General features: G+C 47.6%; 11 protein-coding genes across 11 annotated transcripts; 5 read left to right on the forward strand and 6 right to left on the reverse strand.

Annotated features, from left to right (window-relative positions):
* Positions 1–5,852: 5,852 nt before the first annotated feature.
* On the forward strand, positions 5,853–6,522 carry BT62DRAFT_1012643 (uncharacterized protein; the record flags this gene model as incomplete). Its single annotated transcript, XM_043177954.1, has 4 exons — positions 5,853–5,888; positions 5,941–6,067; positions 6,123–6,343; positions 6,400–6,522. The coding sequence occupies 4 exons, from the start codon at positions 5,853–5,855 to the stop codon at positions 6,520–6,522; spliced, it is 507 nt and encodes a 168-aa protein (XP_043033920.1).
* Positions 6,523–6,768: 246 nt separating this feature from the next.
* BT62DRAFT_937960 (uncharacterized protein) lies at positions 6,769–9,676 on the forward strand. Its single transcript, XM_043187434.1, has 6 exons — positions 6,769–7,110; positions 7,158–7,227; positions 7,272–7,406; positions 7,456–7,801; positions 8,107–9,065; positions 9,121–9,676. The coding sequence occupies exons 1-6, from the start codon at positions 6,824–6,826 to the stop codon at positions 9,586–9,588; spliced, it is 2,265 nt and encodes a 754-aa protein (XP_043033921.1). The 5' UTR covers positions 6,769–6,823; the 3' UTR covers positions 9,589–9,676.
* A 43-nt stretch (positions 9,677–9,719) lies between these two features.
* On the forward strand, positions 9,720–10,784 carry BT62DRAFT_910514 (mitochondrial carrier protein RIM2; the record flags this gene model as incomplete). Its single annotated transcript, XM_043183799.1, has 3 exons — positions 9,720–9,793; positions 9,843–10,524; positions 10,572–10,784. The coding sequence occupies 3 exons, from the start codon at positions 9,720–9,722 to the stop codon at positions 10,782–10,784; spliced, it is 969 nt and encodes a 322-aa protein (XP_043033922.1).
* A 79-nt stretch (positions 10,785–10,863) lies between these two features.
* On the forward strand, positions 10,864–11,525 carry BT62DRAFT_983100 (uncharacterized protein; the record flags this gene model as incomplete). The annotated part of the gene is made up of 4 exons (XM_043189746.1): positions 10,864–10,971; positions 11,001–11,051; positions 11,098–11,135; positions 11,189–11,525. The coding sequence occupies 4 exons, from the start codon at positions 10,864–10,866 to the stop codon at positions 11,523–11,525; spliced, it is 534 nt and encodes a 177-aa protein (XP_043033923.1).
* A 45-nt stretch (positions 11,526–11,570) lies between these two features.
* BT62DRAFT_937961 (uncharacterized protein) lies at positions 11,571–12,420 on the reverse strand. Its single transcript, XM_043187435.1, has 2 exons — positions 12,313–12,420; positions 11,571–12,260 (listed from the first exon to the last, which is right to left on the reverse strand). The coding sequence occupies exons 1-2, from the start codon at positions 12,398–12,400 to the stop codon at positions 11,659–11,661; spliced, it is 690 nt and encodes a 229-aa protein (XP_043033924.1). The 5' UTR covers positions 12,401–12,420; the 3' UTR covers positions 11,571–11,658.
* A 121-nt stretch (positions 12,421–12,541) lies between these two features.
* BT62DRAFT_582180 (cellobiose dehydrogenase) lies at positions 12,542–16,324 on the reverse strand. The gene is made up of 23 exons (XM_043181505.1): positions 16,032–16,324; positions 15,702–15,981; positions 15,561–15,652; positions 15,433–15,505; positions 15,335–15,378; positions 15,121–15,287; positions 14,907–15,071; positions 14,828–14,858; positions 14,735–14,776; positions 14,625–14,679; positions 14,318–14,576; positions 13,929–14,267; positions 13,855–13,878; positions 13,676–13,803; positions 13,583–13,631; positions 13,473–13,534; positions 13,398–13,424; positions 13,199–13,344; positions 13,093–13,146; positions 13,028–13,044; positions 12,874–12,975; positions 12,811–12,819; positions 12,542–12,760 (listed from the first exon to the last, which is right to left on the reverse strand). Exons 1-23 carry the CDS (start codon positions 16,081–16,083, stop codon positions 12,665–12,667), a joined length of 2,313 nt encoding a protein of 770 aa, XP_043033925.1. The 5' UTR covers positions 16,084–16,324; the 3' UTR covers positions 12,542–12,664.
* A 1,252-nt stretch (positions 16,325–17,576) lies between these two features.
* Positions 17,577–19,139, reverse strand: BT62DRAFT_937964 (uncharacterized protein). The gene is made up of 4 exons (XM_043187436.1): positions 18,642–19,139; positions 18,442–18,586; positions 18,159–18,391; positions 17,577–18,109 (listed from the first exon to the last, which is right to left on the reverse strand). The coding sequence occupies exons 1-4, from the start codon at positions 18,930–18,932 to the stop codon at positions 17,780–17,782; spliced, it is 999 nt and encodes a 332-aa protein (XP_043033926.1). The 5' UTR covers positions 18,933–19,139; the 3' UTR covers positions 17,577–17,779.
* Positions 19,140–19,715: 576 nt separating this feature from the next.
* Positions 19,716–20,031, reverse strand: BT62DRAFT_937968 (uncharacterized protein). Its single transcript, XM_043187437.1, has one exon. The coding sequence runs from the start codon at positions 19,938–19,940 to the stop codon at positions 19,785–19,787; it is 156 nt and encodes a 51-aa protein (XP_043033927.1). The 5' UTR covers positions 19,941–20,031; the 3' UTR covers positions 19,716–19,784.
* BT62DRAFT_582351 (glycoside hydrolase) lies at positions 19,825–21,091 on the reverse strand. Its single transcript, XM_043181506.1, has 4 exons — positions 20,697–21,091; positions 20,502–20,646; positions 20,218–20,450; positions 19,825–20,170 (listed from the first exon to the last, which is right to left on the reverse strand). The coding sequence occupies exons 1-4, from the start codon at positions 20,976–20,978 to the stop codon at positions 19,955–19,957; spliced, it is 876 nt and encodes a 291-aa protein (XP_043033928.1). The 5' UTR covers positions 20,979–21,091; the 3' UTR covers positions 19,825–19,954.
* A 217-nt stretch (positions 21,092–21,308) lies between these two features.
* On the forward strand, positions 21,309–22,672 carry BT62DRAFT_997715 (uncharacterized protein; the record flags this gene model as incomplete). Its single annotated transcript, XM_043190675.1, has 6 exons — positions 21,309–21,449; positions 21,498–21,563; positions 21,685–21,858; positions 21,880–22,163; positions 22,381–22,407; positions 22,490–22,672. Exons 1-6 carry the CDS (start codon positions 21,320–21,322, stop codon positions 22,670–22,672), a joined length of 864 nt encoding a protein of 287 aa, XP_043033929.1. The 5' UTR covers positions 21,309–21,319.
* Positions 22,673–23,812: 1,140 nt separating this feature from the next.
* On the reverse strand, positions 23,813–24,923 carry BT62DRAFT_1012651 (uncharacterized protein; the record flags this gene model as incomplete). Its single annotated transcript, XM_043177955.1, has 6 exons — positions 23,813–23,967; positions 24,040–24,212; positions 24,260–24,392; positions 24,446–24,463; positions 24,493–24,744; positions 24,806–24,923. 6 exons carry the CDS (start codon positions 24,921–24,923, stop codon positions 23,813–23,815), a joined length of 849 nt encoding a protein of 282 aa, XP_043033930.1.
* Positions 24,924–25,217: the final 294 nt, after the last annotated feature.

Here is a 25,217-nt window from a genome sequence, read left to right on the forward strand (position 1 = left end):
TGATATGACAACAAGAGAGTGACATTGTTAAAACCCAAGCATTTCTGGGTGATGATAATGCTGACTGAAGAAGAGATCCACAAACAAATCAAGAGTGTCACCAGAGACACAAGCAAGTGAGACCAGAGGATAGTCTCTTCATTAAACCACAAATAGAAAATGACAAAGGAAGGAGGAATGATCCACTATGATAGACAGATCTATATTCTAAGAGACTGAACATTAAGAGGCAAAATCATTGCTATTTGCCATGACCATGTGACTGCCAGCCACCCAGACATTGCCAAGACAAAGGAACTCATATTATGAGAGTATTGGTGGCCTAAACTAAGCAACAACATTACTCAATATGTCAAAGCCTGTAAAACCTGTCAGTATAGAAAGACATCTACACAGCTACAGGCAGTATCTCTATATCCAAATGAGATTCCAGCTGTCTCTTGAACTCACATCTCAGTAGATATAGTCACCAGCCTATCAGAATATAATGGCTATAACACTATCATCATCATTGTTGACTGATTCTCAAAAGTGATCATATCTATCATATGCTCAATGGAACTTATGTCAGAAGAATGGACAAAGATTCTCTGCAATAAAGTGTATAGCAAACACAGCATGCTGCAAGTGGTCATTTCAGACAGGGGCCCACAATTCATCTCCAAATTCCTGGATGACTTATACTGCCTTCTAAATATCAAGCATAATGTCTCCACTACCTACCATCCACAAACTGATGGCCAGATGGAACAGGCAAATCAGGAGGTCAAGAAATATCTCTGACTCTTCATTACCTACAGACAGGATGATTGGACAGAATAGTTAGCTCTTATAGCTTTTCAATATAATAACTGAGTCTATTCAGCAACTGGCAAAATATTATTCTTTGTCAACTATGGTAGACATCCCAACATTGTCCAAACCAATCAAACATATACAATAACTCCTATATCCACAGACTTCACTACCACCATAGCAAAGATTTACAATGAAACCAAAACCACCCTTGAAAAAGCAGCCTCTACTATGAAAGCCCAATATGATTATCATTATTGTCCTGCTCATAATTACTCAGTCTATGATAAAGTTTGGCTGGACACCACCAACTTACATCTGCTAAGACCAAAGTGCAAACTCAATGACAAATAGACTGGTCCTTTTCAAATCACAGCAAAGGTCAGAGCATCTGCCTATCATCTTCATCTCCCAAAGCACTGGTAGATCTACAATGTCTTTAATGAATCATTATTAACACCATATATTGCACTGGCCTTCCCAAATCAAGAACAACTACTGCTGCTCCCTTCAGACCTGATCAATGATGAAGAACATTATGAAATTGATCAAATATTACACTATAAACTATAAAAGGTCAAGGTCCACAGTAGAGGAATGATAACAACTGTGGATTATCTGGTCAGTTGGAAGGGTTATAGACCCAAATCCAACCAATGGGTCAATAAAAAATGAATGGATGCAGCTGAGACAATCCAGGACTATGAGACATCCCTAAATTAAGCCATTGGGATGATGGTCTTAAGAAGAGGGTAATGTTACAATTTTTTCTTTATTTTATTTCTTTTCAACTAATTAACTCCTATCCATGCTTAGTCAGAGCATCCAGACAAGTGCTTAAGACCATGAGACAAAGCTTAGTCATCACAACTAGGCCAAGTCAGTCATTGTCTTTTGATGCAACAATGTTACCTGATAATGCACAATCAGTCTTTTATGTACAGTAGCAATACCTAAGGACAATGGGCACAGAGGATGCAGCAATGCATAATAGGCAGCAGTATTAATAGTTACATATAAACAGTATTTAAAGAGGCTCACTCTCACTGGTAATCCCCAGCTTTGAGCTAAAGTTTATTCTTACACTATTCTATACTTGAGCCAATACCAAGGTCTTGTGACACACTGATCAGAATATGCATCAGTGGACTTGATTGATCTCCTGAAGTGCAAGGAGACTTTCATTTATCATATGTTTCTGTTCACATGATGCTTAAGTCTAACATTTTGACTGAAATATAAACTCAATGACAAATGAACTGGACTCTTTTCTATGCTCACAAAAGTTGGCACTTTCTCTTACTGTCTTATATTGCCTGACACCTGGTATATACACTCAGTCTTTAATGAAATATTGCTTATGCTATATATTGCATCAGCTTTTTCCAATCAGAAAGTCCCACCTCCTCCTGCACTGATTCTGATCAATGATGAGAAACACTATAAAGTTAAATAAATTCTCAATTATAAGCTTTATAAGATTCAGCACCATAAAAGAGGCAGTCAAACTGTTGTATATTATCTGATCAAATAGAAGAGTTATAGATTGGAATCCAATCATTGGGTCTATGAGTGGGACCTCAATGCTGATAACACTATTTATGACTATAAAATCTCTCTCAATTGATCCATCAGGATAATAGTCTTAAGAAAAGTGTGATGTTATGATTTTTATATTCTTTTCTTTTCTTCTTTTCTTTTTCTTATCTTATCTGGATATCTATCTTATCTAAGTGCTTCCACAGAAGGCATGGAATTATTAGGTAATCACAACAGATAGAGCACTATTGTACTTAGTCATCTCATCCTCAGACAATGCTCTATTGTCTCACTAATGACAATCAGACAGAATCAGCATCACAACACAGAACAGTACAATAGATAGTGGTTATATTTATTACAAGCTAAACAGTATATAAGTAGAATAGCTCTCACTGTAATAACTCAGCTTGAAGCTATAAGTTTATCTCATATTATCTTCTCTTGAGCCTTGTCTGTCTTTAGCCTTGAAAGCACCTCATCTATTAGAACACACTAAGTGGACTCTAGCATGACTGTACAAACACAATACAGTGCTAGTTTATCACATGTTCAGATCACATGCTAGCTAGGTCTAACAAATATATTTGACACTATGTTAAATCTTGCACAGTTTGTGAATATAATAAGACATCTAGACATTGTCCTTATGAGTAGCTTAAATCCTTACTGGTTTTGAAATGCCTATGAGATTCTATTTTTATAGATTTTATCAAATAACTATCAGACTTCAATGGATTCACTGCTATTCTAGTAGTCATTGATCATGCTAGCAAGCAAGCTATATTCATCTCCACTCATGACACTATCAATTCCACAAAACTCATTCAGCTTCTTGTTATACATGTCTTTTTCAAGCATGGCATATCCAATCATCTTGCCACTGACTGTGGCTCTGAATTCATCTTCTAATTCACTTGCACCCTAGCTATAGCCTTTGACATGAAACTCCACTTCACTCCTGAATATCATCCAGAGGCTGACAGACAAACTGAATGTGCTAATCAAACTCTGGAACAATATATTCACATCTACTGTTCCTATCAATAAGACAATTGGGACACTCTCCTATTCATTGCTCAGTTTGCTTACAACAATACTTCTAATGCTTCTATCAGAATCTCCCCATTCTTTACCAACAGGGGTTACCATTCTAACATTGCTATCTATCTTGAATGAGATATTGCCTCTGCCTAGGCCTATGACTTTGTAGTCAATCTTGATGAACTTCATCAATTCCTACACAATAAAATCTTCCAAGCTCAGTCCTGCTGCAAGATCCAAGTGGACAAGCATCAGATTTCTGCCTCCTCTTTTAAAGCAGGCAATAAGGTCTACCTCAATTCCAAACACATCAGGACTACTTGCTCCACTGCAAAATTCACTGAAAAATTCCTAGAACCATTTAAAATCATCACTCAATCCAGGTCTCATTCCTTTATGCCATCCACCCAGTCTTCCACATTTCACAGCTGGAATCTATAGAAGAGAAGACCATTTCCAACTGCATCCAACCTCTGCTGTCTCTGATTGAAGTTGGGATATTAAGCCCCTTGGATTTGAGGTTGGAGATAATATCAGAGACTTTGTTATCTCAATTCTCTCAGAAAATCTTGGTCCTCTGAGTCCAGTAGCAGGTGTTGAGCTCATGGGCAAGGAAATGCATATCACAGAGGTTGTTAGGCTTTCTGTAATAGGTTATATCATTTTTGATACAGGTGTAGGGTTCACAGTAGAGAGCATGATGCAAGGAGTTATCTCTGTGACTGATTTATGAAGCATACTGCTGAATGAATTGATATTCAAACTAAGGTAGTATAAGATATCCTATGGCTTATATACTAAATAGCTAGTCTGAGTTAGAGTCTGATAGATTCTGATGAGTTGGTCTCTTTACTACTGTTTCAGATTCTAGATTGGAAATAAAATAACAAATAAAATGAGAGTTAGTTACACTATGGGGTTCTGTGGAGTATAACAAAGTTGGAAAAAAGGAAAACACTCAGTATTCCTTCATCACATGAAAACTCTATTGATTGGTAAAGCAAGGATCTGCAGCATGTATATTACAGTAGCCTTTAACTCTCCAGAACTCTTTAGAAAACCAAAAATGTAGCTTATATATGAGGTATCAATTAGTTACAAGAGAATTAATCAATTCCATTCCAAATTATTCTCACTTGAGTGAATCTAAGTTTGAAAAAGACTACACTAAATGCTTGCTGAATCTTAGAAGAATATGCTGAATTCTTTTCTTTGATTATTAAGATTTCTGTAAAAGAACTCATATTGCATTTGATCTCTAGTGAAATACTATTACAGCATTACTCTATATGATTAAATACTTGCTCAAGCATAACAGTTTGGATTTACAAATGCTGATGATCCTACAGTCTGAAATTGAAGTGCAAGGATGCCATGACTATCATATTATATAAATCTCACAGCTCCAGAATATACTGCTTCCTCCAGCTCCCTCTTGAATCCTCTTGCATCACTCAGTCATGTCCAGCACTTTTTGTCAAATCCTTCAGTATACCATGGACTTTGTCACATCACATCTCTCTGGTTTACCACCAGCTGTATCATCATCTTATGAATACTAAGCTTGTTTCTGGCACATCTGTGAGAGCTGTGTAGCTCTATGGCTATGAGCTTTCAAGAAGCAATACTTATCAGTAATAAAACACTCTTCCTTTGCAAACCAGTTCAAAAGATCTTACACACAAGGACCATATCTGGAACACCCTATATCTCTGAATTTCTCGTGTGCTTCACTATTCTAATGCTGATGCCATCAACCAACATGATCTCACCTTAAATTCTGAACCGAGATCAATGGCTTGATGAAAAATCGAATGCGCGATGAGATGGTTACTCCCAGCTCCATTAACTAAGTGGCAAACAACACACGCGTCACACAACACAATAAGACAATCAATCCCTTGGCAATTAAGTTCTCGTGCATAAACATCCATTATCAGAAGAATGGCAACAAATAGAAGGCTACACTGGGAACTTCAATCGTATGATCAGCATTATTTCCGCCGGCACATTGCGACGACAAGCTCGTTAAACCCAACGCGACAATTACTACAGCAAAGTTTACCTTGTGAAATCAGAATCCATCAATGGAACGCACTCGCCAGCGAAGAGACGAGCAAATGAAGCCGGAATGGAAACGGGGATGAACTGCAAAGGGACGTTCCGAGGTTGCGCACTGAGACAAAGACAAGCCGTGCCCGTGCGTGAATCCAAACCCCGCAGACAGCCGCTATATCCAGCGATGCCTTGATTTTCGGCGAGGGCTGATAGTCGCCACCTCGGGTACCTCGTCAATGATCGATCCATGACCAAGTTTGGAGGTCACGATGATCTCAACTCCTGTACTTTTGAATTCATGGGAGCACCGCGGCTAAGGATAGCGCCAGAAGGGGTTGTCCTGATGATGAAAGTTGATTTTACGACACTCGAGGCTGTAGCATGTTAATCCCAGATAAAGCACTGGAATTTGAAACATGGCGGAAGCAAAAAAAGGCATGGTCCATTCATCGGTAAGGGGTGGGTGCAATATACGACGGGAAGTGGGATGATGATGCGTCATAGATTACGATGTACGATCCCGCGAAGCCCATTGTGTGGTTGCTAGCGGCGACGATGAGCTCGGAGGATGAGCAACGTGGAGAAACGCGACAAATAGAAAGCGACAGGAAATGTCAATTGACTGCCAGCTGTAACGTACAACCCTGAGGGGAACCAGGAGAGGAGGTGAGCATTGTGTATCCCAGGGGAAGGACGGCCCAGACCGCAAGTGCCTGGTCGGATGCAAGGCAATATTGAATGGAGAATGAGAGGTCTGGACTCGCGGGGAGCAGAAGCGATGACCACGGCTCGGAGGTTTATAGTCAATGTCGCAGTTTTCTCGAAAGCAAAGGGTGGGAATTCGAAAGTAGTTAACGATATTCGCGGCGACGTGGGGGGTTCTTGTAGACCATTGATACGCAACAGTGTGTGGATAAAAAGTTGAGTTGTCCAAGCTGTAGGGAATTGCCAAAGAAAGAATAGCAGTCGTCTCGTGGCGAGAGAAAAAAGAAAGGTAAAACCTCTGAACAGCAGGAGCCTAGACCGCGCGAAGCCGGAGTATCCCGGAACAAAGGCCTAGACCTGTCTGGGCCACGTTGCATCTAGACCGTCCTAGCAGACCGTGGGTCTAGGCAAGGCTGAGCTGCCCGTAAATCGTAAATCGTAAATCCGGTAGATTTGCTGGCGTTGCAGAGAGAATATAAGGCAGCAGAGCAGCGTACAAGTAGAGCAGTGTAAATGGAAAGAAGGAGCGAGACAAGGGAAGGAAAGGAAAGGAAAGAAGGAAAGAGAAAGAAGGGAGCAAATGATGTGATGTGAATTTGATGTGTATGGACGCGGGCACAAATACATAACCAGGGCCCTGCTCTTGACCATCAGAGCCAGCATCTCCGTCCGCTTATTATACATGGACGACTCGTCGCAATCTAGACAGCTCTTCCCGCCTCTCAACATTAATCTCCCTCCATTCCGCTCCCAACCCCAGCAGTACCAGTCGCCACAGCACGAGTATCCTCAGCAGCACCAGCAGTATCAGCAGCAGGAATACTGGCAACAGCGCACTTCCAGTTCGAGGGATGATATACACCAGCAGCAGGATATCAAACCAGTGATGCAGACTCAGCAGCCAAAGCAGGAGGGCGGTGTCGAAGATGGAATGCCCTCCACCAGTGATTTTGTGAAAAAGCTCTACAAGTGCGTCGCTTTATTTCCCTTCTTTGCTCTCTCTCACCCTAGCCCAGGATGCTAGAGGATCAGTCCTTCCAACACGTCGTCTCGTGGGGTCCCCAAGGCGATTGTTTCGTGGTCAAGGTAACTAGTCCATCTCGCCACTCAACCTCTGCTAACAATACCAGGACATGAACGAATTCACAAAATCAATTCTACCACGCATGTTCAAACACTCGAATTTCGCCTCGTTTGTGCGTCAACTGAACAAGTATGACTTTCACAAAGTCAAGAACACGGATGACAACCAATTCGGCGAACATGTGTGTTCAATACCTATTTCTTTCTTTCCATTTCCTCATCGTTCGTTAGAGCTGGACATTCCGGCATCCGGATTTCCATGCTGACCGGCGCGATGCACTAGAAAACATCAAGCGCAAGGTCCCCACATCGCGGAAATCGCTCCCCGCTCCACAACCGACATCATCACGGCCTCTACCGCCGTCTCTCGCTTCTCCGTCAGCATCGCAGACCGACTATCTCCAGGCCCAAATAGAGCGCCTCACCCAGGCCCAAGAAGAGATGTCGGCGCATGTACGGAACCTAGAGCGAAATTACCACGACGTTCTCGTGGAGATGGTCGGATTCCAGCGGAATATGGCGCAGCAGGACGGGCTGATGCAAAACCTCATTCAGTATTTTTTGCAAGTTGAGAATGGTGAGTGTCGTTGAGTGATTTCTTGCATCCCCCCCGTCCCCCCGCCGCTGCTTCATATGTTGTCGTCTCGTCCGCCATATTTCTCATTCGTCATATCCAGAAAACAATTATGGATGAGCGAACGACGCGCTCATTTTTTCTTTTTCCTATTTTATTATACGATATATCCACCGTCATTTGACCCCCCCCACTCCCTCTCCATTTTGTCGCTCTGTATCAAAATCCACCTGTGTACTGACTACATGTTTTCTTTTCTATAATACCTTCAACTTCATCAATACAAATCTCTTATAAAACTTACTCAGGCAAATCGAAACGCGCGTCCTCGTCTCAACAGCAAGCGATGCTACAGTCGCCTTCCGACCCATCCTCTTCAAATCCGAACCCGTTCCTACAGCAACACGAAACGCTCCGAATGATGAACCCAGATAGTGATGTTGCCCGCGCGTCCCTTATGCAAATGAACGAAATTTCGCGGCGGCAAATGGAATTCTCCCAACCTTCCTCGTTTGACGACCGGCCGCCATCACGGATATGGACTGCCGCCGCCAATGCAGGACTCATCAACCCCGACGGGTCTGTCAAAGGCGCACCCCCAGTCCCGTCTATATCTGGCGAGAAGATCACCTCGCGGGTGGAGGCCCTGCAGCGTATCGAGGAGCTGCAGCGGCTGCGTATGGGAAGCGCGCCGCCAAATATCCCGCCACTACCCCCGCCTCCCCAACCGCAAGAGGAGATGGTCATGCCGACGTCGTCGACAGGAACGCTCACTTCGCCAGAGGGTACTCCGCCGTCGTTTGCGTGGCCTGAAGAAGGCGACATGGGCCAGCTTGGAGGCGGCGATCCAGGTAACCAGGTGGCTGGGGCAGGACACGAGGGTCTGCAGGTGTATACTGTTGGGCACCTGATGCCCAAGAGCGCGGTAGACGACGCGAATGGTAATTGGACGTATGATCCGACGATGTGGGATCCTCAGCAACAGCAACAGCGGCAGCAACAGCCACAGCAGCCACAGGCGAGCACGTCGCAGCAAGCGCTCCAACCCGCCTCGTCGTCGTCCCAACAGCGGCTCCGGGTACGGCGGAGCACGTACGTTCCCGGGTGGGCGGTGCCTCCACGGGTGCTGCTCGTCGACGACGATGCCGTGAGCCGAAAACTGAGCAGCAAGTTTCTCCAAGTGTTTGGGTGCACGATCGACGTGGCCGTTGACGGTGTCGGAGCGGTGAACAAGATGAATCTTGAAAAGTACGATTTGGTATTGATGGTATGTTCCGTGTATGTTTCTCTGCCTTTTTTTTTTCTTTAATTGAGCTCTCCAGGACATTGTGATGCCGAAACTGGACGGTGTCTCTGCAACGTCGCTGATCCGGAAATTCGACCATATGACGCCTATCATCAGTATGACGAGCAACTCGAAGCCCAACGAGATCATGACGTACTATTCGTCGGGGATGAACGACATTCTGCCAAAGCCGTTCACCAAGGAGGGGCTGCTAGGTATGCTGGAGAAGCACCTGATGCACCTCAAGGTGATCCAGGAGATGGCGAGCGCGAGGGTGTCGCGACCGCTGGGACCAGGGGATGTGGGGCCGTACATGGGGAATGGGGAGGTGGACAATGAAGGGCGAGTGAATCCGCTGGCGGGTATGGGCCTCACGGACGAGCAGTACAACATGATCCTGCAGAATATCGTGAACGGGGAGACATTTGTAGGGGAGAAGCGGTCATTGGAAGAAGACGATGACGGGCGGGAAGGGAAACGAGGTCGATTCGAGGTGATTGAGTAGACATTGTATCGATATCATTATTTTATTCGATCTGTACGAGATGCATATATTAATACGAACCCCTATCATACTGCGGCCCGGATTACCATATACGTGCATAGGAAAAAAAATATGGTCGCGTTGCAACTCTCATGTCGAGCACAGAGGGATCGTCAAGCAAGTCTGTGCTTCCTTCGCATTCATGGCTGCACTTTGTTGCTGGGGGGTAAGTAAATCTGTAGCGTCCGAGATTTGTGACTGAAGGGTGTTTTTAGTATTGGAGGGATGTGCGGTGCGATTGTAACGAGCCCGTTCGACGTTGTCAAGACCCGACTACAGTCGGACCTCTTTCGTGTAAACGCGACGGCAAGCGTTGGGGGCGGGGGTGTGCTCGTCGCCTCTGCACCGAAACCTGGGGGGCTGCTGTGGAACTTTGTAGAAACGGGGCATATACTGCGCGACATATACCGTAACGAATCGCCCAAAGCGCTATTCAAAGGACTGGGCCCATCCCTGGTTGGGATCATCCCAGCACGGTCCATCAACTTTTTCACATACGGCAACGGCAAAGAGGTGATTGCGCGAACGTTCAACGAGGGGCGGGAGAATTCGTATGTGCACCTGTGTGCGGCTGCACTGGCTGGGGTTGTGACTGGAACAGCGACGAATCCGATATGGGTGGTGAAGACACGGCTGCAGCTTGTGCAAGGGAAAGGCGGGAGCTGGGAGATGATCCGGCATATTTTCCGGGACGAGGGTGTTCGGGGGTTCTACAAGGGACTGAGTGCGAGCTATCTGGGCGTGACGGAGGGCACGATCCAGTGGGTGCTCTATGAGCGACTGAAGAAGATGAGTGCGAACACACAGGGCAAGGGCGGCCTGCAAGAATGGCTGGGTATGCTCGGCAGTGCAGGAACCGCGAAATGTGTCGCGAGTCTTATCACTTATCCTCACGAGGTATGTCCCAACGAACAGTCAGTTTTTCTTTTATTCATTGTTTGCAGGTCATTCGAACACGGCTACGACAGCCAAAGGTCGGGGGACGGGTCAAGTACAGCGGACTGTTACAGACATTAAAACTTGTTATCAAGGAAGAAGGGGCAGCGTCGTTATACGGAGGACTGAGTGCACATCTGCTACGAGTAGTGCCCAATGCAGTGGTTATGTACTCGATATACGAGGGTATCCTACGCTGGGGCCACCATTACCACTATTAACATCAAAAAAAGTAGTACTCCATATTTATTCTAGAATCACTCCTCACGTAATACACAGCTATCTGTGCCACCCACCACCATGGGTGAAGTCGTCAATGTCGCCGTCGCATTTCTTGTCATTATCTTCATCTTTCGCTGGGTGACGACTGCAGGCACGTTGTCGTCGTCGTCGTCTCTCTGTGCTCTGGTATGTGCTGACTGTTCGCAGGAGACAAGAATACTGGCGATGTGCTCGGATTTAGACCAAAGAACGTGACCCAGGAAATGGTGAGTCCGTCACAGTAAAGAGCGGGAAACAGCTGACGGGTGTTAGATTGATGCAGTAACAGCAGTATTTCCCGACATCCCTCCGTACGTGACCAGCCAGCCTCGAGTACAACAGAACAACGCTCACCAGTTCTTAGAGACAACATTCGATACGACCTTCTCCGGACGGGCAACGTCGAGCAGACCACCAACAAGATCCTCGAGCGCGGCTTCCTTGATGCACCTCCTCCCCAATACTACACTGTCTACCCCCGCCAATCTCCCGCCCCCGCCCCGCCACCGGCCCCGACACCGGCTCCCCCCCAAAAAGAGACCCTTATATCCCGCTACGGCCTCCATGACAGACTAGCTGCAGAACCCTCTATCCTGGAATCAGAAATCGGTGGCAAGGCAGTCTGGGAAGACAGCCCAGAGAAACGGGAGGCCAGCCTGAAGGAACGCAAGGCAAGGATGATCCTGGCTGCTCGACAGTGAGTTTCTCGATATGTCGTCGCTTGCTCTGCTCACTCGCCTGCAGACGACTGCTCGCAAAAGAATCATCATGAAAAGTAGTAGTACATATACATACATCTGTTTCAGTAAATGAAGAATAAGACAATGGGTATTATTACTGCGGCATGTCCTTCCGCTTCCTGATGATCCTCTCTGGCCGCTTCAGTATCGCGTCGACCAGCAACTCGCTCACGTCTTCATCGTCATCCTCCTGCTCGTCTCTTCTCCTCCGTCTTCCCCTCTCCAGCGGATACCACGGCCCGATATACGGTGTCACCAATGCTGCATACGCCTGCATCTGATACATCAGCTGCTGGATTTGCGCCTGCATCTCCGCTTCCCGGCGTCTCCATCCTTCTCGTTCCCACTGCATCATCTCCTCGTACCTCTGCAGCGACTCTCGCGCCTGTTCTTCACGCTGACGCGCCTCCTCGAGCAGCTGTTCCGGCGTGCTATTCAGCGTCGGGAACTCGATGGGCTCATCCACAACATCCGACGGCGACTCCTCCAAGTCGGGCTCCGAGGGCGGTAGCGGCGTCATCATAGGCGTGTCATGCTCCTCCCGGCTCGAACTCGACACGCTTCTCGCCACGTCCAGCTTCTCTAGCATCTTCCTGCCCTTGACACCCTTGAACGGGTCCTTGCCTCGTCTCCTCCTCTCCTTGCTCCTCGCAGACTGAGGTTTGACCACAGGCACAGGATCAGGACATCGCTCTTCTGTCATACCGTCAGCCCCACCCTTTCTTCCACTACGAGTCCTAGCACTCACCGGTTCCTTCCACCACGCCCTTCCTCCAGTACAAGACAGCCACAATTGTCGTAACAGCGAGCAGCAGCAGCAGCAGCAGCATCATCATCGTGGCCTCCAGGTACATCGTGGCTGCATGAGAGAGAGTCACTCTCAGAGTAAGTGGGAAGCTGCAAGGCGGGCACGTGGTCGAGGGACCGATCCATAAGGTATGACGAATTATATATTTAATTTGACTTCCTTTTTTGATTCACCTCCTCCATCTGGCCGCATGAACTTTCCTCGCACGGACCTCGGATCACTCACTCGGTTCCGTACAGTTTCACACCAAAAGTACACGTATGCTTCATTCTTCATTTTACCATGCGTATTTTTACGGCCCCCCTGCAAGCGCCAGTATCCTCGACACCGCTTGCTCAGCCATCGACATCACCACTCCCTGTGGATTACCCACCGGCAGCGCCGGAACCTGATAACCAGTCAACACCTCTATACTTAGCCAACGCCACAAATACTCACGATCGAAGCCTATAAAAAGCATCGTCAGAGTAGTAAAAATACGCACTCCCCTCAAATACTCACATCAACAATGAAAAGGTTATTCGTTCCAAACACTAGAGTGTTTTCGTCCACCACGGCACCTATAGCATTCGATCCAACCCAGTGGTTCGAGCCGAGCGATGCCTACCCCAAATAATATAAAATACCACCGTCCGCAAAAACACCGAAGACTCACCACCGAATAATCAGCCACTAGACCGCCTGTCAGTCCTCTTCTTTGGAACCAACCAAATCACTCACCGTAATCTTCCATAGTCGTCGTGTTATCGGGCGTAATCATCGTCAGCCCATTAACTGATTCTCATCAGCTAAACAAAACAGCCCAACAGAAGAATCCCGTACTTACCCAACGGCACAGTTGACACGATCTCTTCAAGACCCTGAAGAAGCGTCTCCCTGTCAATCTCATCCACAAACCACGGATTTACCAGGGCCCTCGCCGTCAGCGCAACATCGATTCCAATTCGTCCTCGGGACGTCAGGCCCGTAGATCTAAAGATCTCTCAGCGGCAGTCCAGCACTTGACCCCAAATAGCTGAACCCACAAGTACGCCGTAATCGTAAACATCTGACTGTGGAACGTTGGAAACTCCCGACACACACAACAGAGGCAGACTGACCTTGCATTGTATGGATACACGGTATCTACCGAAGCAGCTCCAGGCCTGACAGTTCCTTGCATCTGGAACCAAAGCCATCAGCTAATCATCTTCTATAGTGCCCCACTTACCCAACGCGTGTTTCCATCGCTCCCGCACAGAGCACGCCAAAAATTTACTCTAATCAATGAGCTGACGTTGTATCCGTAAACACCAACCCTCACCTTGGCGAAGCCTGGGCCAACACGCCGGACCGGTTAGCCAAATACTGGTTAGCATCGGCCTCGCGTGGATCGCTCCAGACAGTAGCCCAATTATCATACGCATCCACGGACGGATGCGTAAAGACCAGCTACACGTTCATCAGCAAGACGCCACAGACACTCAAAGCACCAGTACCCACATTAATTGACGGATTGTCCGAGACCTAGACCCATCATCAACACCAATTCACCAAAACATCATGACGTTACTCACATTATACCCCACCGGCAAATCAATCCAGTCCTCCTCATCCGGCAACTCCAATCCCGCCGCCTGCACAACCTCAATCATATCCTCCGGCCCGATCCCGCTCCTAAACAGTACCCTCGGACTCCCAAACGACCCCGCGGCTAGAACAACCCGCCCGTTAGGCGTCAGCGGTACCACTCCATCCGGACCCAACGACGTGTCGTTCGTCGCCACTCCAGTAATCTGGGCACCGTCCCTAACCACATTTAGCACGTACACCCACTGCTTGAACGTAAAATTCGGCCGCGTATTGGCGCTTTGGAGGTACGTAGCGACGGGCCCGCCGCGTTGGCCGCCGATGAACTGCAGGACGCCGTTAGCGGTGAAATGAGAATGAACTCCGTGCTTATTACCGAATACGCGCTATACCCATATATATGGTCCTTACTATCAGGATCATCGTTAATCGTCACCTGTCTATATCCCTGGTACCCTAGCAACATCGCCGTCACATTCTCCGTCTGTTCCAAGTAGCGCAACCCGTCCGTCGACGGGTGATCTGTGCTGGGGATTCGGTCTATCAGTTTCGCCGTGTATGGCGCGTGGTTTACCCATGACGACGGCCAGCCTTGTTCCGTAGAAAAGTCAGAGTCGGCCGGATACCAGTACAGTCTGTAAAGGATCAGAATAATGGTGTAAATCCAGAAATATGACACGTACGCTCCGTTGACAGATGTCCCCCCCCCAACGAGACAACCAGCAAATGTGTTCACGTCTGGTCCAGTGGTCAACTCTAAGAGAACAAAGAAACAAGGAACAATCCCATCTACCTTTACACCACCAAAACGGGTTACTATCCGTAAACAACGTCTCTGTTCCGATTCAGAATCCCATCATCCACAAAAAAGCGTATAGATACACACCAAATAGCCCGGGTACGTCGAATTTTGTTAGCTAAAGCAGGTTGAGTACTCTGACCAAAAAAACTAACAAACGACAAACCGGCTGCCCATCAGCCCAATCAGGCGCATACCGCCCTCCTGTCTCCCACGTACTCGGTCCTCCCCTCTCCAGTAACAACACATTCTTACCGGCTTCGGACAATCGATCAGCAGCGATGATACCCCCAGGTCCAGCACCAACGATAATATAATCGTATGCAGTCGCCTAAACGCACTCTATCAGTTCCAAGTCCACTACAGATAAACTACCGTACAGTGACAGTAGGCGTCGCCGAAGATGTCGCGGACGTAGTACTAGTCGCCGTCGTCGTCGTTGTCGTCGACGTAAACGTCCCACTGCTCCCAGTACCCCCAGCAGCCCAGTTCGCATAATCAGAGGCCGACGCATGCGCAGACGAGAAATCCAGACCGTAAAATCCGACTGTTCAAAATCAGATCCCTTCCTTTCAACAGTAGAAGAAAAATTACAGTCGGTGTGCTCCTGAAAATCACTCTCAGGATCCGAGGGGTCACTACAAAACACGCGTTAGTACGTAGAAGGTAGGGAGTCCAGAATGACCACCCACTCCACAGGAATGCTGCTAAACGCCCACGCAGGAGCTCCAAACGAAGTCGTATCCAGGCCTCCGCCGGACCAAGCTAGTTACATCAGTCTCGACAAAAGTTAACTCGAAGCCAACAAAACCCAACTGACTAGTACAATTCTCACACCGATACACCCACTTCCAATGTGTCGAATTCACCTTTGTACTCGGCAAATCCGTCAGGATAGGTCCAACCATAGCCCTGTCAATTCCTCAATATCAACGCCCCCCCATCCACACAAAAAACTCACAGCGGCTGTATATAATCCGTAGCCCATCTGGCGCTACTCACAACCTCATCCCCATTTACCCAGGCTACCAGCAGCAACGCCTCGATCATCACGCCTGCGGGACTCACCCCCGACCATTCCGTATCGATCGGCGCGACGATCTCCCCAATGAACTCTGTCGCGCCCGAGTCCAGCGGCGGGAAGACGTAGCCATACGTCACATTATGCACCGGGTCCGTCAAGCCGTAGAACGTTATCCCATTATCAGGATCGACGTATTGCGTGCCGAGTTGGGCGTGTGCTAAGAAGGAGTGTTAGACAGAAAGACACTCCGGCTGAGGGGACACTAACCTGTTCGAAGGAAAGCTAGACCCAGAGTCAGAGTACACCCAAGAAGACGCATCCTTCGTATTGATACGCACGTCAAAACCAACTCTGGTAGTTTTTAACTCTGTGTGGTATGCGAAGAACTTCCGTGGAGTGGAAGTGGGGTATCTTGATTGAGTTTTCGTATGAATACTCCAGTTGGCGCGTGATGCGAACGGATAATTGTCTAGCGTACGACGTGGCAGTGGACCTGGTCGTGATCAAACCGTGATGATTGAAGAAACCATATCGCGCCACCGATAAAGTCCCGATGGATATCCAGACTAGTACGATAGCGTTGTGGCATCAGTGCAAAGCAGGGGTTGAGCAGGGGACAACGCTGCGGGCCAGTAATGCTTCAGAGGTATTTCCGGATAACGGTGCTATTAGAAGGCAAACCGAACAGTGGTCTGAATGACAACATTGCAGCGAAGGAGAACGCGCCTTTCTTACAACTGTAGGCAAATGACGTTCCAGAGACATTAAACAACTAAGCAGGTCTCTTCGTTTCTTCGTTTAGCTCAATAAAAAGAAAACGTCGCAACGAAGCAATTATACCTTTCTAAAATGCAGAAGATATCCCGACAGGCGTCTCAAAAGGTCCGTATTCGAGGGTTAGCTAGCCATGGCACAGGAAAGGAGGTCTTCAAGAACGACCTGTTCGGCTCTCCCATTACATCAAAGAAAGTACAAGAACACGCAAGGTATTCATTAAACAACAGGGGCCTACCAAGAGTACACAACTGCCAAAATAACAAAGGTGAGATGGAGACATCATCATGACGACAAATAACGCACCTAGATTTACTATACTAGAGATCGTAAAAATAACAACCAAAAATTGCCACGTAGAGAACATGCGGAGGAAAGGAAGCGCGCTTGGGGGTTGTGGACAATCATAGTCGGCGAAATCAAGGTGATCCGTACGAGAGAAAGAGCCAGCTGGCGGATCTTGTACCCTTCGTGACTTTATACGAGATGAACCTAATAGATCCCTGTTAAAATAACCCGTGGTGCGCAGTAATAACCATGAGATGACAGAGAGTCGAGTACCCTTTGCACAATGTCGTAGGCTGTCGTTGGTGTTGGTGTTGTACCGGCTTAAGCTCCCAATAGGTTCCTGTTATAGGACGAGGTGGCTGTGCATCTACCTCTTCCACTTCTTGATGCTTCAAATGGAACTATCGACTGTCAGCTTGGTTCTTTTCCGTCCTGCCACTGACGATTTTACCTGTGCTTCACTCATCTGTCGAGTCTCCTGTATATCCTACGCATCAAAGCTAACGCTCTCAAGCTGATCGTAGCGAAAGATCACGTTGGTGGACAACCTGCCTCTAGTATTCATGTACAGACCTTGCGAACGTCGGTATGCTGCAGGCTCATACGCTTTATGATTCGTCAACTTCTTGCACATGACCTGGCGACATATCCATTCTGTCCTTTGTACGCGTACGAGGCGAGGGGCTCAAAGGACAAGAAACTCTAGAGTATTAAAGAACCGTCGGTATGGTTAACGATCAATCAATGACAATCAATAACGCATACGATGTCTAGTTTACAACCGTGCAATTTAATAGTACAAGAGCGTGCCAAATAGCCAATGTGAGTAAGAGGTCATGATGAGGGGCCTAGGGTATAAAGAATAAAAAGGTATCAAACGTGCAGGGAATAAAACATGGACTAGCATGTCAAAGAACACGAGCTAGCGTGCGAGCATAATATGCTCTAGTGTGTTAATGCCTGCGAAAAGAAAAATCCAAACCACGCATGATTCTAGATACATGATAGGGTCTCTTGACGACAGCTTCCCTCTTGGCGAGGGAATCGTTGGTAATTATATGCTTCTCCAGTCTGCAGCTGCCCTGGGAATCAGAAGACGTGCTGGTAGAAGCAGGTACGGAACTGGACGAATGACTTCTGGTAGAGGTAGCGGAAGAGGTAGAGGTAGTGAAAGGGGCAAAGGCAGAAGCAGCGGCAGAGGCGGATGCACTTGAGCCGCTACCGCCAAGGTCGACGACTGCAGGACCAGGGAAAGTATACGAGGCTTCTGGGTTGGTGTAAACCTAGAAAACTGTCAGCCAGGCCTACACTATGCAAAGACATCGCACATACATCAACCAATATACCAGGATCAGTGTCGCTGTAGGCTCCAGGCAATTTTACGAGATCACTGCTGGAAGGAACACCGGTGCCAGAACCCCCAACTTTGAGCTGGGTGCACGAAGGATAGAACTCTGCGCCTCCTTCTGTCTGGGCGAGCTGAAGGGCGATTATCTCGTGGCGGATAATATAGTTGCCGGCAGCGAGATTACTTGGAAGGGTCACTTGGGCGGGCACACCATTCACTGCATGATGTATCAGATAGCGCAAAAGAAAGCTATAATCGCGAACGAACTGAGAGCAGCTTGTGCCCATGTGCCATTGGTCCTTCCAGCTTCTTCAATCTTGAACCATTCTGTGCCCGTTGTGTTGTAGTCAGCGCATGACTGGTCGCCGCAATTGGTCATGTAGGTCAACATAGGTCCGACGTTGTGGGGCCACTATCAAGGAAAATGAGCTTAAATAAATTCCGAACCAGCGAAACTGATAGCTTACTGGGGAACCGCTAGCGCCTGTCCACAAGAACGAGATGGAGCTTTCGGGATTGGCATCGGCGACTTGGATAGCTGCAATGGCACCTGACCCGCAGGTAAGATCGGGATTGCTCGCGCCCTTGACGGGATCCTGGGTCGAGACTTCACGGGTGATTCCATCGGTACTGCCAGAATCAACAGCGGGACCGGTGTACTCTGTACCGTCGATGGTGACCTTTTGCACGTATCCGTGCGCGGCGACGTAGGAAGCAGCGAGGAATGGGAAGAAAAAAGAGGCTTTCATGATTGCCATTGGTCAATGAAAGAGAGTATACAAAAGTCAGTCAGCGCAGCGAAAAGACTGTCGGTATCGGAAGATGACGATTCAAGGAAGGTGACGGAGTTTGGGAACGGTCGCGCTTGCCAGGAGAGAAGCTGAAAGCAACGACGCTCTTTTATAATAGACATTAGGTGCGTGCATGTAGCGAGAAATAGTCATGCATCATGGAAAGGGGGAACTAGCACGAGAGAGACGTGGGAGTGTCGTGTAAATGCCCAGTTATATGGGAAGGAAGAGACTGATAAGGATGGAAATAGAACTGGATAAAAATACGGAACCTTGTTATTTCCGTCCTTCATTCCTGCCTCATGTTTCCGAAAACCTGACGACTACAGGCGACAACGACGCGTCGTGGGCGTTGATTTATCTGTACCTATATAAGCAAGGAATATCCATGCATGTCCTGCACCGCAAAATCGTTGACGGCGGATTCCAGCAGGAGCTATAGCGAGATCCAGGAGGTTGACGAGTTTTGCATTCAAACCATGTTTCTCAACGTTTGGATGGTAACCCACGCGAAGAGAAAATGGAGTACCTTGGATTCAAGCACCGTCTAAATCAAGGGATATCGTGAGGGTATTTTATTACCTCGATCGTTGACACTCGTGCCGACCTACCTCTATTCATGAGGAACTCTTCCTAAGGTATGGACCATGTATCTCGTGCGATCTCTGATTGGCTACCTTGCACGCATACGAGGCGAGGAGCTCATAGCAAACGTCTACGAAGAAACTACGCACCAGCGGAATCCAACAAGCACTTCAGTGATCGACGGTGCATTCAACACGTGAATGAAATCTGGTAATATAGTCTGATAGTACAATGTCATGGACTCACCGCTTCATATAATAATGGATAGCGATTAAGGGCATGGCAGATAGCAAATGCTAGTGGGAGAAAATACGCAAGGGATATAAACACAGCCAGGTATCGAACATACAGGATAGACCAGCAAGTCAAAGCAAAAGCACGAGCCAGCATGCGAGTATGAGCAGTCAATGCCTGTGAAAAGAGAAGTCCAAACCACGCAGGATTCTAGATACATGGCTGGCTACAATTTTCCTCTTGGCGAGAGTAGCGGTGTCATTGGCAGTTGGGTGCTTTTTCAGCCTGCAGATTCCTCTTGAACTAGAGGAGGTGCCGTCACCACCAAGGTCGACAACTGCAGGACCAGGGAAAGTGTACGAGTCATTCTGGCTGTCGGTGTAAACCTTGACAAATGTTAGCCAGGCTTGCGCTGAAAAAGCATCCCACGTACATCGATCAGAATGCCAGGATCAGTGTCGCTGTAGGCTCCAGGCAACTTTACGAGATCACTGTCAGAAGGAGTACCGGTACCAGAGCCCCCGACTTTGAGCTGGGTGCACGAAGGGTAGAACTCTGCGCCTCCCTCTGCCTGGGCGTTGTGAAGAGCGATTATCTCGTGGCGGATGATGTAATTGCCAGCAGCGAGGTTACTTGGAAGGGTCACTTCGGCAGCCGTACCACTCACTGCATCAGGGTATAAGACAGCGCAAATGAAAGTTGGAATTGCATACGCACTGAGAGCGGCTTGTGCCCATGTGCCGTCCGTCTTGCCAACTTCCTCAATCTTGAACCATTCTGTACCCGTCGGATCGTAGTCAGCGCAGGACTGGTCGCCGCAGTTGGTCATGTATGTTATCATGGGTCCGACATTATGAGGCCACTATCAGGGAAAATAGGCTTAAATACCAAGCTGATGAAACGGACACTTACCGCTGAACCGCTAGCACCTGTCCACAAGAACGAGATGGAGCTTCCGGGATTGGCATCGGCGACTTGGATAGCTGCAATGGCACCTGGCCCACATGTAAGATTGGAATTCGTGGCACCTTTGACGGGATCCTGGGTCGAGACTTCACGGGTGATTCCATCGGTACTGCCAGAATCAACAGCGGGACCGGTGTACTCTGTACCGTCGATGGTGACCTTTTGCACGTATCCATGTGCGGCAACATAGGAAGCAACGAGGAAAGGGAGGGAAAAGGATGCCTTCATTGGTTGGGGAAAAGAATTAAGGAAGGTGAGAAGGATGGGAGACCGGGAAACGGTAAAAGTGGGGGGTGGAACGTTGATGGCATATTCACCCTGCCTAGAGTTGGTCGGCTTTCGCCGTGTCGACGACGGTGATCATCACACTTATCCACCATGTCGGTTCCCAAGTTTTTTCTCGCGTTAGCAGATCATAATGGTGCACAAGTCTACCTCTCATCGACAACGCGACCATCGAAGAGCTCCGCGACAATGTACAGCGACTACACAACATCTCTTGCTACCAGTGCAACTCGTCTCGCATCACTACTGCATGCAAGTGCACACTCAGCTTTCCTGTAGGCGCTATGTTGCTTGATCCACCCCCGCCGGGGGCTGTGAAGCTCAATGACGAGGATCCCCTAGCGCTGCATTATCCCGTCCGTGCGAACGACAGACCTCGAGTTATTGAGTTGATGTTTGATATCGAAAAGCCTGGTATATGTTCTTCGTGATATCCTTCTGGCGTTGTGTGATGTGATCTAGACCTTGCGGCACTGTATCCAGCGTTGTCTGCTGGTGCTGGTGCTGGTGCTGGTGCTGGTGCTGGTGGTAGGCCGCAACAAGAAACCTCCGAAGATTAAACACGAGGATACCCGCAATGACCTTGGAAATGGTGTTTATACAATCCTTGCTTCTTCCAAATTGCACCTACCTTCCGACCTATGCACAGACTTTCGCCAACTAGTCTCAACACCGGACCGTCTGTACGTCGACAAGACTTTAACAACTCTTCCTATGGAAGAACATGGTTTTGTTGGCATCGTCGGTCATCCCCCAGGCTGCGGGAAATCAACATGGCTGTCTACCCTGGCCTATCTCAACGATATCCACCACGCAGGGGACCGTAAGCTTGCACCTTTTGTAGACAACATCCCTCTTCCGGAAGCCAACCAACATCACATTTTTCGACTTGACCTTACGGAACTTGTGCCCTTTGCTCACACCGAAGACGACTATATTCCTGAAGATTCAAGTTCGCCCTTGCACAGTCGGGCGTACATGTATGCTTCAAGAGCACTGAAGGATTTTGTCTGCGATGACCTCCGGATATCCTTCGACAAGTACCGAGAAGAAATACGCATATCTGATCGCAATAAGAGACTCTGTCTTTCACTTGGTTCTGCGAGATTATGCTTCGAGGCAGCCTCGGTAAGCACCTTGTTACTTTTATTGCCATCTAATAGCCACCGTTACAGGAAGAAATCTTGTACGCTCCGCATTTCCTCTACATGCTTGTCGATAATTACACGGCCCCATTCCTTCACGAGCACCTTGACTAGGACACCAAATCACAAATAGACGGTTGCCTATACAAGGAGTTCTTCTACACTATAGAATCTTTGATCCATTACGGGCGACTGGACAGTGTTCATCGTCGGCGAGTCTGTACCTCGTGAGTACAAGTTCAATTATGGGCTCGGGGAGCTTGGGAAAGATCTGCGACGCCGAAGACGTTCAGATTTACACCGGCGCAGGTCCTGACAATGAGTGAAGCACTGGGAATTGAGAAGGGCAAGGTGATTGAGGCATTGAGAAAGGACGGTATTAGGGCTGAGATGTTTATGCGCGAAGAGGGAAAGGAGAGGACTTTCGATGCCTCAAGCATCGGGTGTTTGAGGTTGATCAAGATGATCCACGGGCTGCTGTATATCATATGACGGCCGTGCTTGATGCTCTCAGAAAGATGTCGGGGAACGAGATTTAATGTGATTACGAGTATACGACGGGTCTTCAACGTTGTATCTAGCGGGCCACTGTTGTCCAGAATTAAATCAGTGACGTCCCTTACTCTGTCTGCTCCCCTTCGCACTTGACCGCATCTTTATCGTTGAGCTCCTTCACCCACTTCGTCTGGTTCTATGTGACGTCTTACCTCCTCAGGCCGACACGTACTTCCGATTACATCTTCGGATAGCACAGGAATGGCATACAGCTGGAATTCGTCTCCCCAGTAGAATCTGGGGACAGTACAAGAGGAAAAGTCGCTACGTTAATACCTTCTATTCACAAAAACTCAAGTATCCTCGGTCCCCCATTTCCATCCCTTCTTTCCTCTCTGATATTTTCCATCAGTAATACGTCTATCATACGATACTTCTTTATTCCTTACCAGCTTTACCTTCTACGTCATCACTGTACTTCCTACTTGACCTTCGCTTTCTACCTTATCTCTGTACTTTTTACCTTATCTCTTCTTCTTCTTCTCTTACGAGTCGGCGAGGTCTTCATCATAATTTACTACTGTTTACCTGAGCTTGTAATAAGCAGAGTCGACCAATAAATCCGTTATCCGTTATACAAAATGTAATATCTACTAGTCGACTTGTAATGGGCCTATTACGCAGATACGAGACAAGGTAAGATACGAGTATGGCAAAACGATATGACAAAAAACTCATAGTACTCGAATGGCAGCAGCCATATATTGATCAAGAATGTCCATCGATGGACCCATCTTCAGCGAGAACACCCATGCTTCCTACCCGTTCACGAATTTCTTCTTCCTCTCGAAAAACCTTTTCCACATACTCAGCAGCTCCTGACAGATGAGCGACATGGCAACAAGCAGCGTGAATTGCTAGATAATCGGGGCTGGGTAACAGTAGAGCCCTTGGATCAGATGATATGTACTTTGTGATATACTTAGCTATTTGTGCCAGAATCCTATGCCATCACTTCAAAATATCTGACAACCACCAAAGAGTGAAGCTCGTCATGACTGCTCTTATAAATCATCATAGCCAGGAAATCCGCTAGTAATCGTTCCCCTTCAGCGTTAATCGTCTCTATTCAGTCCATCATTTCTTTCCACGCGCAGCACACCCCAGATAGCCCATGTAAAGATTGCCTAGCCGATCAAGCACTCCCATCTTCCCATTCTCGGTCAACTTTTCGCACGATGTAGCAAGACGTGCAAGATAATACTCAGAATTATGCCCGTGATCGCTGTCTCCTGGTATCAAAACCAATAACATTCGAAACGGAAATCAACGCATAAATGGAGCCAACAACTCCATGACAAGACCGACACCTTTTAGAAGAAATCCATAACGATAGACAAGGGAGGTGCCTTTGCGAATAGATGCCATGGCATTGTTGAGAAGATGGGTATGAGCATGGAATACCTGTGGTTCTTTCGACGATGATTTCAGAAGCGTAGACAATAAGATCACGATTCCGGTTGCGCCATGGCACCACCTACGAGATGTTCTTTGACGAAAGAGATGAACGCAAAATATCCATACCTAGGTGCTTTCGTAGGCCAATTGCCCTCTTCATCTTGACAACCAACTAGACACTCTACCGTGCTCAGGACGTCAGAAATGTATGGATCCAACACGTCCAGAGGGTAAGCTAATATGATCTGCAGAATTCCAGCTAGGATTGTAAATGTCAGGATTCTTACGATTGGATGCATATGTTGGACTTACCGACACCGTGGGCAGCACCTAAATATCGCTTTCCATGCCACGATCACATAAGTACCGGAGGTTCTGCTGATTCGGTATGCTATCTTGATAAATGGACGCCCCGAACCTTCTTCTAGTCATGATAGAAGAGACAACGAGCTCAATGTCTCTGTCGGAGGCCAACTCGTACTTTCGCAGGCGTAAAAGACCATACAAGAGGCCAGCACCACCATAAAGAACTTCACATCCACCATCATGCGTCCCAGGTATCATGCGTAGATTCTTTCGTAACTGATTGGATGGCGCTACGTATGATCGTGCTGCAGGACGCCATGGCAATCTTGTCTTGAGAACTCGATGTAACAACCAGACAAGCTATACCAACAGGAGTCTCGAGAAAAGAAGCTCTCGATGGCGAGGTCATAGCGGAGATACTGGACTTGGATAATGAAAGAAGGGTTCTGGCGGAATTCGTTTGCCAACGAGCCTTATCGAGCATCTCCGAGATTCAGCGAAGACAGATGGAAAAACATCATGGAAATCCCTGTTGTCGATCTGTTAGCCGACGAATACGATCAAACTAGATGCATTACCGGCTAAACCAACATATACGGTGGAATGAACCATGTTCTCAACATTTCAACCTTGACTACACTGAGGGTGCGGTGTACCTCTTTCTGTGTAATAGAAACATCTTTCTATTGACAGAAGAATATATGTGAGTATCTCAGTCGGGCACAACGTGGGTGAAGCGACTGTATTGAGTCTACTGTACCTATTGACAGAAGAATAT

The sequence above is a fragment of the Guyanagaster necrorhizus genome (genome assembly GCF_019112545.1).
Source record: "Guyanagaster necrorhizus MCA 3950 unplaced genomic scaffold BT62scaffold_49, whole genome shotgun sequence".
NCBI classification, from domain to species: Eukaryota; Fungi; Basidiomycota; class Agaricomycetes; order Agaricales; family Physalacriaceae; genus Guyanagaster; species Guyanagaster necrorhizus.

Excerpts from the sequence above, each read along its gene's own strand:
- BT62DRAFT_937960 (XM_043187434.1), top strand. The coding sequence starts at position 6,824 with ATGGACGACTCGTCGCAATCTAGACAGCTCTTCCCGCCTCTCAACATT. Across the intron at positions 7,228-7,271 it reads GCGATTGTTTCGTGGTCAAG|GACATGAACGAATTCACAAA; the intron begins GTAACTAGTCCA and ends TAACAATACCAG. Across the intron at positions 7,407-7,455 it reads ACAACCAATTCGGCGAACAT|AGCTGGACATTCCGGCATCC; the intron begins GTGTGTTCAATA and ends ATCGTTCGTTAG.
- BT62DRAFT_937961 (XM_043187435.1), bottom strand. The coding sequence starts at position 12,400 with ATGATGATGCTGCTGCTGCTGCTGCTGCTCGCTGTTACGACAATTGTG. Across the intron at positions 12,261-12,312 it reads GGGCGTGGTGGAAGGAACCG|AAGAGCGATGTCCTGATCCT; the intron begins GTGAGTGCTAGG and ends ACGGTATGACAG.
- BT62DRAFT_582180 (XM_043181505.1), bottom strand. The coding sequence starts at position 16,083 with ATGCGTCTTCTTGGGTGTACTCTGACTCTGGGTCTAGCTTTCCTTCGA. Across the intron at positions 14,268-14,317 it reads ATGGGTATAGCGCGTATTCG|TTCATCGGCGGCCAACGCGG; the intron begins GTAATAAGCACG and ends GGCGTCCTGCAG. Across the intron at positions 13,147-13,198 it reads CGTGTCAACTGTGCCGTTGG|TTAATGGGCTGACGATGATT; the intron begins GTAAGTACGGGA and ends GATGAGAATCAG.
- BT62DRAFT_937964 (XM_043187436.1), bottom strand. The coding sequence starts at position 18,932 with ATGGCAATCATGAAAGCCTCTTTTTTCTTCCCATTCCTCGCTGCTTCC. Across the intron at positions 18,587-18,641 it reads CAGGCGCTAGCGGTTCCCCA|TGGCCCCACAACGTCGGACC; the intron begins GTAAGCTATCAG and ends TTTCCTTGATAG. Across the intron at positions 18,110-18,158 it reads ATCCTGGTATATTGGTTGAT|GTTTACACCAACCCAGAAGC; the intron begins GTATGTGCGATG and ends ACAGTTTTCTAG.
- BT62DRAFT_937968 (XM_043187437.1), bottom strand. The coding sequence starts at position 19,940 with ATGCTGGCTCGTGCTTTTGCTTTGACTTGCTGGTCTATCCTGTATGTT.
- BT62DRAFT_582351 (XM_043181506.1), bottom strand. The coding sequence starts at position 20,978 with ATGAAGGCATCCTTTTCCCTCCCTTTCCTCGTTGCTTCCTATGTTGCC. Across the intron at positions 20,647-20,696 it reads CAGGTGCTAGCGGTTCAGCG|TGGCCTCATAATGTCGGACC; the intron begins GTAAGTGTCCGT and ends TTTCCCTGATAG. Across the intron at positions 20,451-20,501 it reads ATGGGCACAAGCCGCTCTCA|TGAGTGGTACGGCTGCCGAA; the intron begins GTGCGTATGCAA and ends ACCCTGATGCAG.